The 17030-nt window shown below is 47.0% G+C and overlaps 1 protein-coding gene across 9 annotated transcripts in view; it reads right to left on the minus strand.

Moving 5' to 3' along the window:
• Nucleotides 1-2520: 2520 nt before the first annotated feature.
• CTSW (cathepsin W) overlaps nucleotides 2521-17030 on the minus strand; it is a 28850-nt gene continuing 14340 nt past the window's right edge. For 3 of the 9 annotated variants that reach the window (XM_083716521.1, XM_083716520.1, XM_083716519.1), the window contains exons 3-11: nucleotides 15559-15672; nucleotides 13883-14034; nucleotides 12089-12188; nucleotides 10522-10602; nucleotides 9158-9277; nucleotides 7745-7809; nucleotides 7168-7258; nucleotides 5382-5458; nucleotides 2524-3484 (exon numbers count right to left, since the gene is read on the minus strand). In XM_083716521.1, coding sequence (XP_083572647.1) covers nucleotides 3374-3484; nucleotides 5382-5458; nucleotides 7168-7258; nucleotides 7745-7809; nucleotides 9158-9277; nucleotides 10522-10602; nucleotides 12089-12188; nucleotides 13883-14034; nucleotides 15559-15672 — 911 coding nt within the window. In that variant the 3' untranslated portion in view covers nucleotides 2524-3373. Of the gene's footprint in view, nucleotides 3485-5381; nucleotides 5459-7167; nucleotides 7259-7744; nucleotides 7810-9157; nucleotides 9278-10521; nucleotides 10603-12088; nucleotides 12189-13882; nucleotides 14035-15558; nucleotides 15673-16387; nucleotides 16455-16682; nucleotides 16991-17030 lie in introns of those variants that run through there. The other 6 variants (XM_083716518.1, XM_083716517.1, XM_083716523.1 and 3 more) reach the window with 5 other exon arrangements.

Below are 17030 nucleotides of genomic sequence, written 5' to 3' on the forward strand. Positions count from 1 at the left end.
AAAATGTGCCGTATTAGGCAAAATCTCATAGACATATGTATATTTTTGGGAATGCACTACGATGTTGATGGATTTTCATGTAGCCTTTGAAAATAAAAAACCAAACTGATGTGAACTGAAGCGAAGGTTGTGGAAAGATGAGAAAATGACATTTGACAAGATGCCCCACTCCTGGTAATACACACTGGGGTTCTCAGCTCACACTCCAGCAGGGCACCTGTAGAGCAGCGGTGGGGGGGGGGGGGAGATTTGTGGGAAAGGGTCTTATTTTATGGTATGACCTTTGCAACTGTTAAAGGCATTACAGATGTTGAGGGCAGGGAGTGGCAATGCCAAGTGACGTGAGATGGCAGAAAAGAAACCAACTTCATGCACAGAGAGAGCGAAAGGTAACATGAAATACCAGAAACAGCTCATGACATTTGCGTGTGAAATATGAATGCAAGGGATAATCAAAACAGAAACTGCATTTGCTGGAAGCTGAAACTCTTAATGCAGGCCCATTTCTGTAATGCCCTATAAAGAAAGGAGAGTGAAACATACACACAGCCCACTATTTTCTGAATCACTACCTGAAAAACCTGCCAACATGGGAAAATTCAGTGCATTTCAGGTCCCATCTGCAATATGAATTTAAAGCAGTATTGTACCACTTTAAATAGTCATGGCTTCCCCCCAAGAATTCTGGGAGCTGTAGTTTGTTAAGGGTATTCAGGCCCCTACCCCCCCCCCCGAGCTACAATTCCCAGTGATCCATGGGAAGAGGGTCTGATTGCTAACCTACTCTGAGAATTGTAGCTCCATGAGTGGAATGGGATGAGTGGAATGTCTTCCTAACTCTCAGCACCTTTTACCAACTACAACTCCCATAATTCTTTGGGCGATAACGTGATTGTTTAAAGTGGTATAATACTGCTTTAAAAGTATAGTGCAGATGGGACCACAGTCTTCATTTAAAAAAAATACTATATCCCATAATTGTAAGAATAGACTGTAAAAAACATTTGGGGATACAAGATTGCAAGCAAATTCTATGAATTAGATGAAGGGTAGAAAAATGGAATTGTCTGGGGGTACTTCCTACCTCCCTCTGCATGTGTTTGTTTTAAATTATGCTTCTATTTCTCCCTTCTCATCCCCATGCAAGAAGGAGACAAACACGATTCTCTACCCTCCCCTTTTATCTTTCTCTGCGGGGTAGTTTAGGCTGAGAGTGTGCCACTGGCCCACGGTCACTCTGAGCTTCATAGCAATTTAAACATAGCTCCACCCTAGGAATGCAGGAGAAATTCAGCTCTGTTTGCATTTGAACAAGAAAACAACCTGATTTTCACCTTCAAAACATCATGCCAAAGGGAAACCTTCAGTCAAGAGTTTTCTGAAATTTCAACCAATGTCTACCAAATTGCTTATAACAGAGGAAAGTAAGAATGCATTCAGTGGGGGGCGGGAAACATGATGCAAGGCATCATAGAGGACAATTGCTTGCAAAGGTGGAAATATATTGGGACGAATTCTGACTAATTTAACAAGTTCTTTTTTATGTCAAATCATTGCAGAAATGTGGAGAGCTAAATTAAATTTGAAAAAAAATCAGAAACAGAGAAACCCAAAATAGACGGATATATCCCTCCCCAGTCCCAACATTTCAGCCACCCCACTGGGTCTTGGTCCCCAATTCTTCAGTATATATTTGTCCTCTTAGGGCAAATTAACCTAATTTCAAATGCCATCTGCAAGCAATCTGTTCAGAGACCTATGTGAAGAGCAGCCTGTTCTCCCCCCACTAGAGGTCAGCAAGAGAGGGAAGCAGTTTGGGCCTATCCCATTTTGGCTCTCACCCGGGCCATGACTCACAAAGGCTATAAATTGAGGCAATAGATGTAACTTTCCCTGTTTATCCGTTTGTTTTGTAACACACACACACAAAAACTTTAATAAACATGAATACTATGAAACTAATGAAGTTTAATCTTTGGGGCCCCTAATCCCAGAGGGGCCCCAGAAACGACTTTTGTTCACATTGCTTTAAACAATTGCTTTAAGGAGTGCATTCTGTATGCATATAACATTTCCCTAATTTCCCCTTATTTTCATCCCTGCAATAACTCACAAACAATAAGGCATAGCAATTTTTTTATTCACACCAGTGATTTTGATAGGTGAGATAATCCAGTACAAGAATTTTAATCAAAATCTGAGATGTAATAATAATAATAATAATAATAATAAATTTTATTTATAAACCGCCCTCCCCGGCCAAAGCCGGGCTCACAATCAAATCTAACATTCTAAAAACATTTCATTCTAAAAATTAATTAAAATCAAATTGATGGCAACCGTTAAGCAAAATTCTGTGTAGATTGCCAGAGGAGGGAGTCAGGCTGTGCCCTGGCCAAAGGCCTGGTGGAACAACTCTGTCTTGCAGGCCCTGCGGAAAGATGTCAGGTCCCGCAGGGCCCTAGTCTCTTGGGACAGAGCGTTCCACCAGATTGGAGCCGCAGCCGAGAAGGCCCTGGCTCTAGTTGAGGCAAGACTGATGGGAAAGGCCAGAAATCAGTTGTAGTAGCAAATTTTGTTTATATTGAAATGTGCTGATCTGTCATGGAACAACCCCATTGAAGAAGATAACAGCAAGGATGCTTCTTGCCCAGAGATAGAAAGAAGAAGTACCGCCCATAGAAGAGTGGCAAACCAAGCTGATGAAATATGCAGAAATGGCAAGACTGATGAAAAAGGCCAGAAATCAGGAAGACCAAGTATTTTTAAAAGACTGGAATAACTTCCTCACCTATCTGAGAGATCATTGTAAACAGCTGAAATCATTGGCAGGAATACAATAACACTTGTAATGTAACATGGATTTTGGATACTATGATTATATAAAAGATAGATTACAGTAGGAGATGCAGGAATAGAATTGGAACCCATGAAGGGAAGGATGGAGGTCTCAAGGTTTGAAAGAACCCCTTTTTTAATGTGTGAAAATGTTATGTTTATGGTGTAAAACCTTTATGTAAAACTAATAAAAAATTAGAAGAAGAAGAAGAAAACAGTGGTTACCTAGACCTCGTTGCTGGTTGCGCAACAAGGGCCCCCAGAAATATAGGTCCCCCACTGCTGGCTTCAACCCTACCCCTTTGCTGGCATGCAGTCCACAACAACAAAATTGGGGGTCTGCACTGTTCGTTGACATAATGCTGTAGAAAAATATGGCGGGGTATGACAGCTTGTGGCATTAGAAGCTGTGCGAGGGAGAAAGAACAATGGCAGGCCTGATTCGAGCCAAAAAGAGGTAATGCGCTGTAGGAGTCAGCCCATGCGGTCGCTTCCAGATGATGTTGGACTCCAGGTCATGAACGCAGTTGCGCCATCAAGGATGGCAAACCACAGGCTTCTTTCCCCCGGAATCCCGGACAAGCGCCGTTGCCGCGAACATGGCAATGCCACAAGTATTGGTGCCACGGTGCAGCCGGAAGTAGCCCTAGGTGGAAGAGAATGGGGTCAAAAGCGTCACCGCTCTGGCTGAGCTCCAGGCCAAAGGCCTGCGCTTGGCGCCTGGCAGGCGTGTCAGTCCAAGCACACCAGCTGGGGGGCCGCAGGGTCCTTGATCTGGCCCAATATTGTCTCCTCCAAAGGTCAGCAAAGTGATGCTCAAGGGAGCTCTTCCTGCTCACTTCCTCTTCTCAGTGGCTTGGCCTCTCCTACCTTTAACACACACCCTTCAAACCAGCCCACATTTCATTTGATGCCGGAGCCAGACACCTTCCTTTCCATTCTGAACAGAGGAAAGACACAAAGAGCTTCTCTCTGCAAGCAAATGTAGCCATGGCTGATGTAGGTGGTTTTTCTCCCCCCTTGAAGCCCACACAATTTTGTGGTCCTGTCACTGTTCCTGCTCTTTCGGAAGCAACAGCCATTTTCTATTATGACTCACGCGCCACAGTGGCCATTTGGTGTTATGCCAAACCCCCACCCTCCACAGCGGCCATTTTGTGTTATACTCCATACCCCACAGCAGCCATTTTGTAATCAAAACCCAGAGCACTTACTCAAAATTCCCCATACACCCACCAAAAGTTTAGTGACCTCCGTCTACCCTGACTGGCTTGCTGGAGAAATTGTCTTTCCAATGATCTGTTCTCTGACCTCCTTGTTTTTAACTGGAGATGCCGGGAATTGAAGCTGAGACCTTTTGCACACCATGTGTGTGCTCAGCCTCTCCCCTGAAAAATAAGTTTGGGAGAGGCGCCAGCTCTGTGGTAGAACACCTGCTTCCAAGCAGAAGATCCCAGTTTCTATCTCCACTTCAGAGGATCAGGAAGCAGGAGAGGAGGGGTCCTGTTGTCCATCAGATTAGATAATCATGAGCTAGACAGACAACTAGCCTGAGTTGCTATAAGGCAACTAACTACCTGTGTGCCTGGGAGAGACTGTGTGTCATGGACTGGTTGGATGCAAAGGAATGGTGGCAGGAATCAGCTGGGGAACCCCCAAGGGAAGAAGGCTCAGAGCCCGGGGAGTGGTGGTGGGATGGTGAAAAGGGAGAAGATGGGGAAGAGGATGGGTCGGGAGCTGGAGGCAACAGGCGTTAGTGAGCAGGGAGAGTCTGTGGCAGAGAGAAGACTAGAATCAGAGGCAGAAGCTGAAGCAGGAGAGGAGGGAAGCCAAAAGGCAGAAAGGAGTCAGCCAGGATGTATCTCCCTCTTGCTGTAACAAGCTCCGCTACCCCCATCTCCCAGAACCAGAAGAGGCATGAAAAAGGGGGGGGGGAGGTTGGTTGCATGCAGGCACAGTCTCTTATTGCTGGGGGAAAGCCCTGGTGAGGAGGCTTTCAGTCTCAGCAACTGATTTTCATGGAGGAGATTCACCAGGTAGGAGCTGCTCTGCTCCTTAGACCTGACACTCAACCAAATATGTGGAGGTTGTGCTTTTGCTAATAAAGAGTTAACTCCACCTTTGAACTGTGTGATTACAGACCAGCACTCTCCTGTGATGAAGCACAGGGACGTCCCAAGTTCATTCCCCAGCACCTCCAGTTAAAAGCTGATATGAAAGACCCCACTCTGCCTAAGATCCTGAGAGAGGCACAATCAAATACTAGGCTAGGCAGCTTCCTAAAGCCCACTCTCATCCACTGCCCCCTGTCCCAGTCCCAAGCCTTATATCCAGTTCTGGTCCACTGGTAGTCAAAAGACAACCCTTGTAAGTCCTGAGATGGAAGCACCCCTCCCCCCCAGCTTAACAAGGATGTTGATGGGTTTCACCCACCCCATCTGCTTCTCTCACGCCAGGCACACAGCACCCCTGCCCAGTTCCTATGCTTCCTGCCCCACTCCACCCAAACTCCCCAATGGCCAAAGAAGTGGAGATCAGCCCACCTTTTCTCCCCAGTGCTCTCCCCACGAATTCTGGATGATCCAATATGGTCCAACCCAGGATCCACGTCGAGATTTGACTGCACAGAAGGGAAGAATGGAAGCTATACTTTATACTTCTGGGGGAGGAACATGGCGGACTGAGCGTCTTCTGTCGGCACCTTGCCAACAGAGATAATTAAGTGGTGACTGCTGATAGCCAATACATAAATCTTGGCTACTGAATTCACTCTGGAGATAGCAGTGAGCAGGGGATCAACCGCTGATGCTTGGAAAAAAGTTGTTTACTATGCCGTGAGACTGAGAAGCTGTCAGCTCCTGGGATGGAGAGTCCTCAACGTATCATAAGAGTCTGTTCCACTGTCAAACAGCTCTTACCATCAAAGTTCTTCCTGATGTTAAGTCATTGAATCATAGTAGGAATAGCCTTTCTTGTAACTTGAATCCTACCCTCCAGAGCAGGAGAAAACAAGCTTGCTGCTTGCTCCATTTCCCATGTGACAATCCTTCAGTTATTTGACGGTGGCTATCATATCTCCTCTCAAACTCTTCTTTTCCAGGCTAAATATACCCAACTCCCTCAACCTTTCCTCATGAGGCTTGGTTTCCAGACCATTGATCAATTTGGTCACCCGCCCAATTTCTAAGTTTAGCTTTTCATACGGTTTTCACTGTACATTTTATGTACCGTTGTTTGTAGACAGCTCTGATTTTATAAATGAATATGAATAGCAACAAATAAACAAATGTCAGGATTACAAACAGTACAATGCACCTGAAGCATTCCAAATTCACCAAAGTACCATATCAGTATTGATAGTTTATGAGGGGGTGGTTTAGAAATACTTCCTTAAAATAAAATATAAACCCAATTATTTTCATAGTATTACAGGAGAGGGATAAAAAAATCCACTCTGGTCTTCTTCTCACTAAGGCACTCAATTTGCACCCTGACCACACAGCCCTTTCTAGCTGCAGATGAAGACAGCTTTCCTACAGCATCTAGTATGCTGCATTACAGTTCCTGTGACAGGCGGGGGGGGGGGGATCACAAAATGGTCTACCACAGGCACCCCCAACCTTTGGCCTTCCAGATGTTTTGGACTACAATTCCCATCATCCCTGACCACTGGTCCTGTTAGCCAGGGATCATGGGAGTTGTAGGCCAAAACATCTGGAGGGCCGCAGGTTGGGGATGCCTGGTCTACCAAGACCACCAGCCATTTTTAAGTGGTCTGTGAGGGACAAAGTCTGGAAACAGCTGTCCTATTCAGTCCATCTGGCAGTAAAAACAGCAGCAGCTACCCAGCCAAAAGACTTCAAAAAACTGGAAATAATTGACACATTTCCTGAAGATTCTGACTAAACATTAGGAAGAACTGTTTGACAGTGGAACAGACAACCTTGGAAGGCGGTTGACTGTCCTTCCTTGGAGGTTTTTAAGCAGAGGTTGGATGGCCGTTTGTCATGGATGATCTAGTTGAGATTCCTGCATTGCAGGGGGTTGGGCTAGATGACCCTCAGAGTCCCTTCCAATTCTAGGATCCTCCATGAAAAAAAAATCCCTGCACATAGAAAGCTAACATGTCAGGATATCTTCAGGGTCCGTCCCCCCTGGCCAAAATGGGAGTGGAGCATTCCGTCATGGCAGCCATCACCTGCAATCTAAAATGGTACAGTCCGGAGACAATGAGTGCAAGAGGAGAGGAGGATTTTACAGAACAGCAGCTATAGACCTGGAGTCTAATAATTGCCCTGCACAGACAAAAGAGTGAAGCCCTTTGCTCACCTTCATCGTAGCCCACAATGAGTGCAGCATGATCTAGTAGCATCGGGTTGCAGGACTGGGAAGGGGATCGGATGATGCCCTTCTGGTAATTCTAGCAGAGAGGGAGAAAGGGGGAAAGAGCAGGTCTAAATCAGCAGAAAGCAAGGTGGCCATTCGTGTGAATGCGATGCCGTTCCATCCACCTCAGTTTGCCCGCAGCCTGCCTTCAACCCAGATGTTTTTAGGGTAGTGCGACTGGTTCAGCCGCACAGGGCACCACCGACATTTGAGAGCCCAAAGCCCGCCACTGCCCCACCCTCCTGCTTTCTTACTTGGAACTAGCCTGCCTGTCTGCTTCCTCCTTAGTCACAGTGTTTCCCCTTGGAAAACTCAGCTGGGAGGAGGATGTAGCACAGATGAACCAGAATGAGTTGGCTCTGCCTGTCAGGGGCCCTGGCGCCACCTAGTGTTCGCCTCCCTGCCTCCTGTCCTACCAGCAGCAAGGGGGACCAGACGCCGCTGGAGAGGGCATGAGCAAACAAGTTGGGTAAGTTGGTGGGTGAGATGGGATTTCTCTTCCATTCTGTTGGGCACCTACCTGAAGGCGAGCCAGGTTAAGGAGGGCAGTTACAGGCCCCTGGGAAGCAACGATTCTAGCGATATCTGAGAAATGCAGCGAGGAGGGGAAGCCAAGAGTTAGCACTGGGGTGAGAAGATAGGCGAACCCTAGCTTTTATAGCAAACTAGACTATTATTATTATTATTATTATTATTATTATTATTATTATTATTATTATTAAAAGTTGTATACCACCCTGTACCCATAGGTCTCGGGCCAGTTACAACATAAAATCACAATATAAATATAATCGTAATAAAAATAAAACCAAAAACAACCCAATAACCCCTTTCTCCAAATATATATTCTAGTGTCCAAGTTCAGTCTTAGAACATGAGGAATTATGAGGAAGGCCTCTGAGAATGTCCAGAGCGACTTTTCTAATGAAAAGTCACCACCCACAACTAGCCTCCATTGGCTTAGGGCCTTGTCAGAGGTTAGGTGAATCGCTGCAGCCTGACCAATGTTCAAACTGCTTTCGAGTGACACAACATTTTACAGGTCTACCCATTCAGGTTTTACAGGTCTACCCATTCTAGAGCAAAACCAGGGAGGAGGGAATGAGAAAATCTATCACCTGCCCAGTTAGCACCGACCCAATAAAACTTTCCACTCTGTTGTTTTGAGAACCGACAGTTTTACTGGGTCAGTAAACCTGGAGCTATAACTTCACCCCTCGATCGATTGGATTGTGATTTTTTGGCCCGCCTGACAAAGTTTTCTGCGCTGCTCAGAAGCTTGCTCCTGGAATGCGGAATGCTATTTGGCTCCTCAGTGTGGCAACTAAAGACAAAGCCTCTGGCCAAAGAGCAGGCGATGGCCAGGCAAAGTGAGCCCAAATCTCTGAAAAGAAAAGAGTTTCAACCTCTTCCATATGATCCTCTTGTTCTCTGGATCACCCTTCTGGAAATCACTTCCTCTAGTCTACTGCATCATGTGTGAGTGATATGCAATTTTGCCCATTTTTGCCCCTGGTACTGCCCACCACCAGCATGTGGCCCTCAACAGATTCCCCCTGAGGGAATGTGGCCCTCAGCGGAAAAAGGTTTGCCTTTGCTTTAACCTAAATGATGCTTCTTCCTTGTCCCAGAACACAACCCTTTCCTCCTGCTACATGTTCATTCATTACACTGAGTCAAGAGCCGAGGCCCAGTTATGGATAATACCAGCAGAGGAGAGCACCCTCTAAACATGTGTAGAGTGCATTCTCCTTCCCTTACTGCGTATTTGCTAGAGGCAAATTTCCCACACCTCTGGAATCAGAAAGGTTCAGTTCTAACACCTCCATTAACAAATTATGCCTTCTTATCCTTTTCTTACTGTGCGAAGTTGCAATTCACACCCACTTCCCCCACAGACCTCCTACTCTGCCATGGGCTAGTAAATCCTTACAATTCTCATCCCTGGGGAGTAATTCATAGCCGTCAATTTGGGTAACTGTTCGTTTCTGGTGCTTCTGGCATGTCTGATTTCTGCCGGTGTAGGGGTACAGAAGGCTGCTTGACAGTCCGCCTGGGAAGGAAGGAAGACACAGCAGGTGAATAGCAGTGGGCTGGGGAAAGGCAGCACATACCCCCCTTCTCCCCTTCCCCACTTAAGCAGGAAAACACACACACACACAGGTCCCAGCCAACCTCTCCAGTTTATACAATGCCAGGCCGATTAGCTTCCCGAATTTTAGTTTGCCTAGTCTCTTGGGGCAGGAGGGAGTAAAGACAAGATCCAAGGAGTGGGGTGAAATATGCAAAAGTTCCAGGAGTGCAGAGATAGGGAAGGGCCCTAGCTCAGTAGCAGAGCACCCACTCGCAGAAGGTCCCAAGTTCAGTTCCCATATTCCCCACGTAGTTGGGGCAGATCTGAAACCCTGGAGAGCCTCTGCTGGCCAGCAGAGACAACCCTGAGCTACATGGACCCCAGGTGTGACTCAGTGAAAGGCAGCTTCCTACATTCCTAGAATCAAAGAGTCACAGAGTGGGAAGGGACCCTGAGGGTTATCTAGTCCCACCCCCTGCAATGTGGGAATCTCAACCAAAGCATCCATGACAGATGACCGTCCAACCTTTGCTTGAAGACCTCCAAGGAAGGAAGTCCATCACCTTCTAAGGTACTCTGTTCCACTGCCAAACAGTTCTTCCTAATGTTAAGTCATAATCTCTTTTCTTGTGTTTTGAATCAGTCGGTTGGGATTCAACTCTCTGGAGAAGCAGACGATAAGCTCGCTCCATCTTCCATCTGACAGCCCTTTAGATACTTGATCTTATCTCCTCTCAGTCTCCTCTTTTCCAGGCTAAACATACCCAGCTCCTTCAACCGTTCCTCATAAGGCTTGCTTTCAAGACTCCTGATCTTCTTGGTTGCCTTCCTTTGCACACGTTCCAGCTTGTCAACATCCTTCTTAAACTGTGGTGCCCAGAACTGGACACAGTATTCCAGGTGTGGTCTGACCAAGGCAGAATAGAGCGGGACTATGACTTCCCTGGATCGGGACCCCATACTTCTGTTGATGCAGCCTAGGGTAGCATTAGCTTTTTTTTACTGCTGCATCACTCTGTTGACTCATGCTTAAAGGCCCTGTAATAATTCTGAATTAAACTGGGATTGTATTTACCTGGCTAACAGCATTGCAGGGTTTGTTGTGAGGGTAAAATATGTTGGCAGGGAACATAATAGCCCAGATCCATGGGGGAAAGGCAGGCTATAAGAGTTGTTCCAAAGAAAATAAATAAGAAGAGTGGGAATTCAAAAGGTTTGCGTACTGCTGTTGAAGACAGTCCGGAGTCCATCCCACACATAGCCTCCCAGGCAACCGATCTTGTTGTATGTGCAATCTAGTACCTCTGAAATGGAAGAACAAAGAGTCAACCCACCCTAAGGAGAATCCCAAACTGGACTGGTGGTTTGGGTTCAACATACACACAACCGTCCCTTTGATGGTCCCTGCCAGTGCTTAGACCCAAAGCTTGCTTTGTAAAATTTCCTGAATGGCTGAACAGTAAATGGACCCAACATGGAAATGTTTCAGTGGAAGGACAAAAGGAGAACAGTAATGTTTGCACTCCCCCCCCCTTTCTTTTTCAACCACAAATTACAGCATAAGTGCTATTTGCTAGGCTGATGGCTGGGTTCAGGACGGGTAGCTTCCATTAACTCGTGTAAGAAAGACAACAGTCAATGAATGACAAGAAAGGGTCTCCTGATAGCTAGAAATCTGTCTCCAGCCTTTGGAATGTACCGTATTTTTTGCACCACAACACTCACTTTTTTCCTCCTAGAAAGTAAGGGGAAATGTCTGTGCGTGTTATGGAGGGAATGCCTACGGGTGGCATGCCTATGGATTTTCCTCCTCTAAAAACTATGTGCGTGTTATGGTCGGGTGCGTGTTATAGAGCGAAAAATACGGTAATCTCCATGCCTTGGCGAAAAGAAGAACCTTCCAGCTAGCAAGGATGGGGCAGACTACACAGCTCGGAGCCAGTTTGGAAGATTCAACTGAAGAGATTCCCACTAGGATCGGCTGGGACCTTCCTTTGCAGCATAACTTGAACTCAAGTCAAGATACCTGTGATATCTAGACATCCAGTGATTAGGGATGGGCGAGACTTTTGATTCAATTCGCATTTAAAGGTGAACCTAACTAATTCCCCCTTTCCAAAACAACAAACAAACTGGAAAAACAGCTTTCCTTTGAAATTCAAGTTTTGCAAATTTTGCAATGCAGTTCTCTGGCCAGGTAAAGTGTACTGTACTGTTTTTAACACTTGATTGGGAGCCGCCCAGAGTGCCTGGGGAAACTCAGCCAGATGGGCATGGTATAAATAATAAATTATTATTATTATTATTACAAATTGGCATAAACTGAGTGGGGTAAGCTGTGAATGGAAGTGCATATGTTAGTGGAAATCAAATGCATTCTGTTAGGGGAAGCTGTTTTGCAAAAAATGTGCCTATTAATGGAAATGGCTTTCAAAAATGTTACATTAGGGGAAATCCATACTGGAGTGCTTGTGATTTTAAAAAACAAACTGCAAACTGATGTGGAGCACTGAACATGAGAATGGAAAAATGAGAAACCGAGAGAAACTGAAATTGTCACATCTGCCCATCCCTGCCAGTGATTGACAGATAGGTGGCCCTGCCTACCTGTCATAGTGCCCTGCTTGGGGTGGGGCGGCTCAAGAGCCAGCCCACTGAGATGTTTGGGGTGTGTGGCTATGGGAAGGCGATTACCATGATGAGCTCCTGTGCCTAAAATATACTCCCATGCCTTGCCTGTCTCTGGCCACCCACCCACCCCTTGCCCTGCTCTCCCAATGCCCGACATACCCTGGACCGAAAGGTTCCTTGGCACATGTTTGTGGATGTTCCATAAGGCCTCAATGTTGGACACAGCAGCAAAAGCCCAGCAAGACCTGCACTTTTTGCCCTGGGAGGGGAAGGGAAGAGAGATTGTAGGGAGCAAGAATAGTTAACCTGGGACATATCCCATCCTCTTCTCCCCCACCCCTGTTCCATCCCCAAAATTCTGTTCTCAAAAACCCTAACATAGACTTGGGAGATAAGCCATAAACTGACACCCTTCCCACCCCCCATTCCCCCAGCCTTGTTCTGATGCCTTTAAACAGCCGGTTGCCCACACAGAAAATTTACTGGAAAACTAAAGCATTTCCTAGAATGAAAATAAAACAATGAGGGAGGTAGAATCAGCTAGATATCAGGCTGAATGCTGGGGGGCCCTCAAGACACCCTCTTTATGCAGCAGTCATTCTTCCTGATTTGCTTGCACAAAGCTGGTGTGAGAAGTTAGACTAGGTCCGTTCTTTACGGAGCATTTGTTCTGCTTTGTTAGCAGTGAGCGTTCACCCAGATTTGCTTGCGCAATCATCACACATCTTCCTGCCCATAACTCGTTCACCCCACACTTCTCAGTGCATTTCCCCATCAATCCCCTCCTGGACTGCTTTAGCGCACTGTAGCACCGGTGGTGTCAAGGATAGGAAGGAAATTCAGTTTGGATTCTAGTGCAAACGTCCCTGATTTGCACTTTCCAAAACAATATGCGAACCACAACGCAGACATCCTCTGAAATCGACACTTTTTTCCTCCCACTTTTCTACTGAGGCTCTCCAGACAAACCAAGTGTCTATTATCATAGGAGAAGTGGGTGTTAGAATGCATATATTATTGAAAACATTTTTTAAAATGCATTGTATTAGGGGAAATTGCCTGCAAAAAAATAATAATGTACCGGTATATACCAGGTGGCAAAACTGAATGCCAAAATGTGCCTGTCAGGGGAAATGTGCACTAGGATGCTAATGAATTTTTACTTTGGGGATTGCAAACAGAGATGTACGGAGAACTGAACTGAGGAGTTGAAAAATGATAAACTGAAACAGAAATTGACAGTCCTGCACAACCCTCGCCTGCGTAATTCAAGGGAGACTTGGTTCTCTGTGCCCTCAGTGTGGATGACTCTAGAATGGCTTTTGATTCTGCCTTGAAGCTCCCATTGGCGGCATCGATTCCCTGTTATAAGCTTATTAAACAAATTGAGGCTTTCAGAAAGGGCTTTGAAGTCTCCTGTCCATTCTCTAAAGGGAACCCTACAACAGCCCCCCTTGAACTTCCCATTGCTCAGGCAAAGCAGGACAGAGAAGAGACTGGGGAATCACTTGTAAAAGGTAAAGGGGTAAAAGGTAAAGGTAAAGGGACCCCTGACCGTTACGTCCAGTTGCGGATGACTCTGGGGTTGCGGTGCCCATCTCACTTTACTGGCCAAGAGAGCCGGCATACAGCTTCCGGGTCATGTGGCTGGCATGACTAGCCGCTTCTGGCGAACCAGAGCAGCGCACGGAAACGCCATTTACCTTCCCATTGGAGTGTTACCTATTTATCTACTTGCACGTTGATGTGCTTTCAAACTGTTAGGTTGGCAGGAGCTCACCCCGTTGCAGGGATTCGAACCACCGACCTGATCGGCAAGCCCTAGGCTCTGTGGTTTAGACCACAATGCCACCTGTGTGTGGGGTACACTGGCCTTAATACCTCCTCCACCCCATCTCTGTGGGGCAGGACGAGTATGCCGAAGCATTGCACAATCCCTTTCTGTCTACTTACTTGGTATTTTACGGCTGGGATGACGCCAGCTTTCCTCCAGTCGCAGGATTTGGTTAATTTCCCCAGGCGGGAGTTATCCGAGTCCCTCAAGCTGGGGGGCAGGCTGAGCTGGGAGGGTTGAGGGATGCCAAACATCATCGCAAACTCACTTTCTGTGTGGTGGGAAAAGGAAAAGAAAGGGAGGCGTTGTGCTCCATCAGTCACCTCCACAAGCAGATATGTGCATGTCTTGTAATGTGTGTGACACCAGGACAGGGAACCTCAGGCCTCAGGCCCATATGTGGCCTTCCAGGCAGTGCTGGATTTACATATAAGCTAAACAAGCTATAGCTTAGGGCCTCACTCTCTTAGGGCCCCCCCAAAAAAATTAAAGGAAAAAAACCTAGATGTACATTTCCAAAATACAAGATAAAAAACAAATAAAATAAAACCTACATACAGCAAGTGTTTTGTGTTGTGTAGGCACCTATGATGTAAGTAATGGGCCACGCTTGCTAACCTGCTCCCTAAAATAGCACCTGTTTGCTCATTTCTGTAGATAGGGTGCCTACATTCTGTATGGACTGGTTGCATAGTAATATGTGCAAAAAGCTTTATGGATACCTATCAGGTCCATAAATTACCATATAGCATATAAAAAGGTAAAGGTACCCCTGCCCGTACGGGCCAGTCGTGTCCGACTCAAGGGTTGCGTGCTCATCTTGCTCTATAGGCCGTGAGCCGGCGCCGTCCGAAGACACTTCCGGGTCACGTGGCCAGCGTGATGAAGCTGCAGCTGGCGAGCCAGCACCAGCGCAGCACACGGAAACGCCGTTTACCTTCCCGCTATAAAGCGGTACCTATTTATCTACTTGCACTTAAGAGTGCTTTTGAACTGCTAGGTGGGCAGGACCTGGGACCGAATTACGGGAGCTCACCCCGCCGCAGGGATTCGAACCGCCGACCATACGATCGGCAAGTCCTAGGCACTGAGGTTTTACCCACAGCGCCACCCGCATCCCTATATAGCATATATTCAACACAAAAACCAGTGATAATTTGTTGTTGACAAGGACAGCTGGACCTATAAAGAGCCCATTCCCTTCAGTAGCTTAGGGTCTCATCAAACCTAAATCCGGCCCTGCGTCCAGGCTTCTCTATTTGCCCCTTGGGCTGCTCCCCAAACAATACCCCTCACTGGCCCTGCTTCACACCCTCCTTGAGAGCTTTTGACCAGCTGGGATATGCCACTACGTCTTGTGGGAGTGAGCTCCAAAGTTTTAACTAGGTTCTGTGTGAGGTAGGACTTCCTTTTTTGTCTGCTCTGAATCTTCAGCTTCACTGGGTGGTCTGGAGTTCGAGCGTTCTGAATTATTTTGTATGATTTTTCCTGGCCTGCTGCTGCTTCCTGAGCCCCAGTTGATACCTGAATCCTGCCCTGGAAGCCGTCAAGGTCTTGTTGAGTTTGAAACATTCAGAGGTAAAGCTACAGACCCTCTCCCCTTCACCACCCAATGGTTTTGTTTCGTTTCGTCTGAAATTACCGGCATTAGCTCCTCCACAAACTGAAATCCAACAGGTGAAGCCTTTATTGGCTACAATTTTCTCCAGTTGAATTCCTACCTGCCTGAGAATGTCAAAAGGCCCTGGCAAGATTAAGAAAAACGTGACACACACACACACACACACACTTTTACCTGTCAAGTCACTGAAGCAGGTGACCCCGTACTGCGCCGTCCCTAACTCCTCAGTCTGCAGCCACCGGCTGACTTCTAAGTTCTGCACAAAGACCTTGAACCGATATTGCATCTCTGGGGTCAGCAATCAAGAGGAGACAGTGGAGGAAGGAGAATCAGTGGTGCCCCCAGAGAAGGAGAATAAGCAGCAAGAGGCCCCCAAACACAGCCCAAAGGTTGTGCATATTCCACATTTTGGAGCAAGCCAAGAGATGCAAATTAGAGAGCAGGTGGGGGGAACCTGTCAGGCTCTTCGGAAGATGTACCCCAACTCCCAGCCTCGCTGGCCCATTAGCTATGCTGCCTGGAGGCTGATGGGAGTCAGAGTCCGGCAAGGTCAAGAGGGCCACAGTTTCCCCATCCTCGATCTGAAGAGACATTCCCCATCATCATCATTCTTTTGTTCCTGTCTTGAACCTCAGCCCAAGAAGCCTAGCCTCAGAAAGCACTCTCCTCATGCTCAGAGGCTCCTGCTTGCTGCCAAAGAGCTGCAAGTAGTTCTTCAAGCTGGGTTGAGCCAATATTCAAAGTCTTGCAGAAAAGCCAGGATGCAGAGAGGAGCCCGGTTCTGCTCAGCCATGAAACTGACTGTGAATTCTATTATTGCTCTCATAGAATCATAGAACTGTAGTGCTGGAAGGGGCCTCAGGGGTCATCTAGTCCAACCCCCAGCAATGCAGGAATCTTGTGCTCAACGTGTGGGGCTTGTTCTCCCCAGAGAGGACCCCTCCCCTCCCGCCACCTTCCCTTACCCACACCCTAACCCAATGGGAATCAATGCTGCTGTTACCTTCTTGGCTCAGGTAGGTTTTATTGAACTGCCTCATAAAATCCTGGAACATCTGAGTCAGTTGGGACTGAGACAAAAGCAAAAGGCACAGAGAGGGTTAATTGAATCCCTCCAGGAAGTATCACAAACGATCCCCCCCCCTCCATTTTTTTCTCTTTTACAATCTTAATTCTATCCATTGCCCAGAGATGCATTTTAAGTAGAAGGACACATTCTACTCATGTAAAAACACGCTGATTCCCGGATTTAGAAGGCGATTGGGCCGGATCCGGCCCCTGGGCCTTAGTTTGCCTACCCATGGCCTAGACACTTCGTTTTTTATTCACTTGGGGAGCCATCTTTTCTTCTGACGCCTGTGCTTTAGACTCCCAAAATGAACAAACCATGTCCCCAATCCGAAACCCCAGAGAGCTGCTGCCAGTCAGTGTAGTCGACACTGAGCTAGATGGACAAACAGCCTGACTCAGTGTAAAGGGCAGCTTCCTGTGTTCCTAAGCTTCACCAGTTGAATGTCTGCCTGTAAGGCAGCTATTAAAAGCACAGGAGCCCCGTCAGGGAGTATCAGGCAGGCATGGCATGCCAAGCAATAGTACTTGAATAAATCCCTTGCACACCACCCTCCTTGGCCACCTGGGCCCCCCCT

The sequence above is a fragment of the Podarcis gaigeae genome (genome assembly GCF_964106915.1).
Source record: "Podarcis gaigeae genome assembly, chromosome: 16".
Classification (NCBI taxonomy): Eukaryota; Metazoa; Chordata; class Lepidosauria; order Squamata; family Lacertidae; genus Podarcis; species Podarcis gaigeae.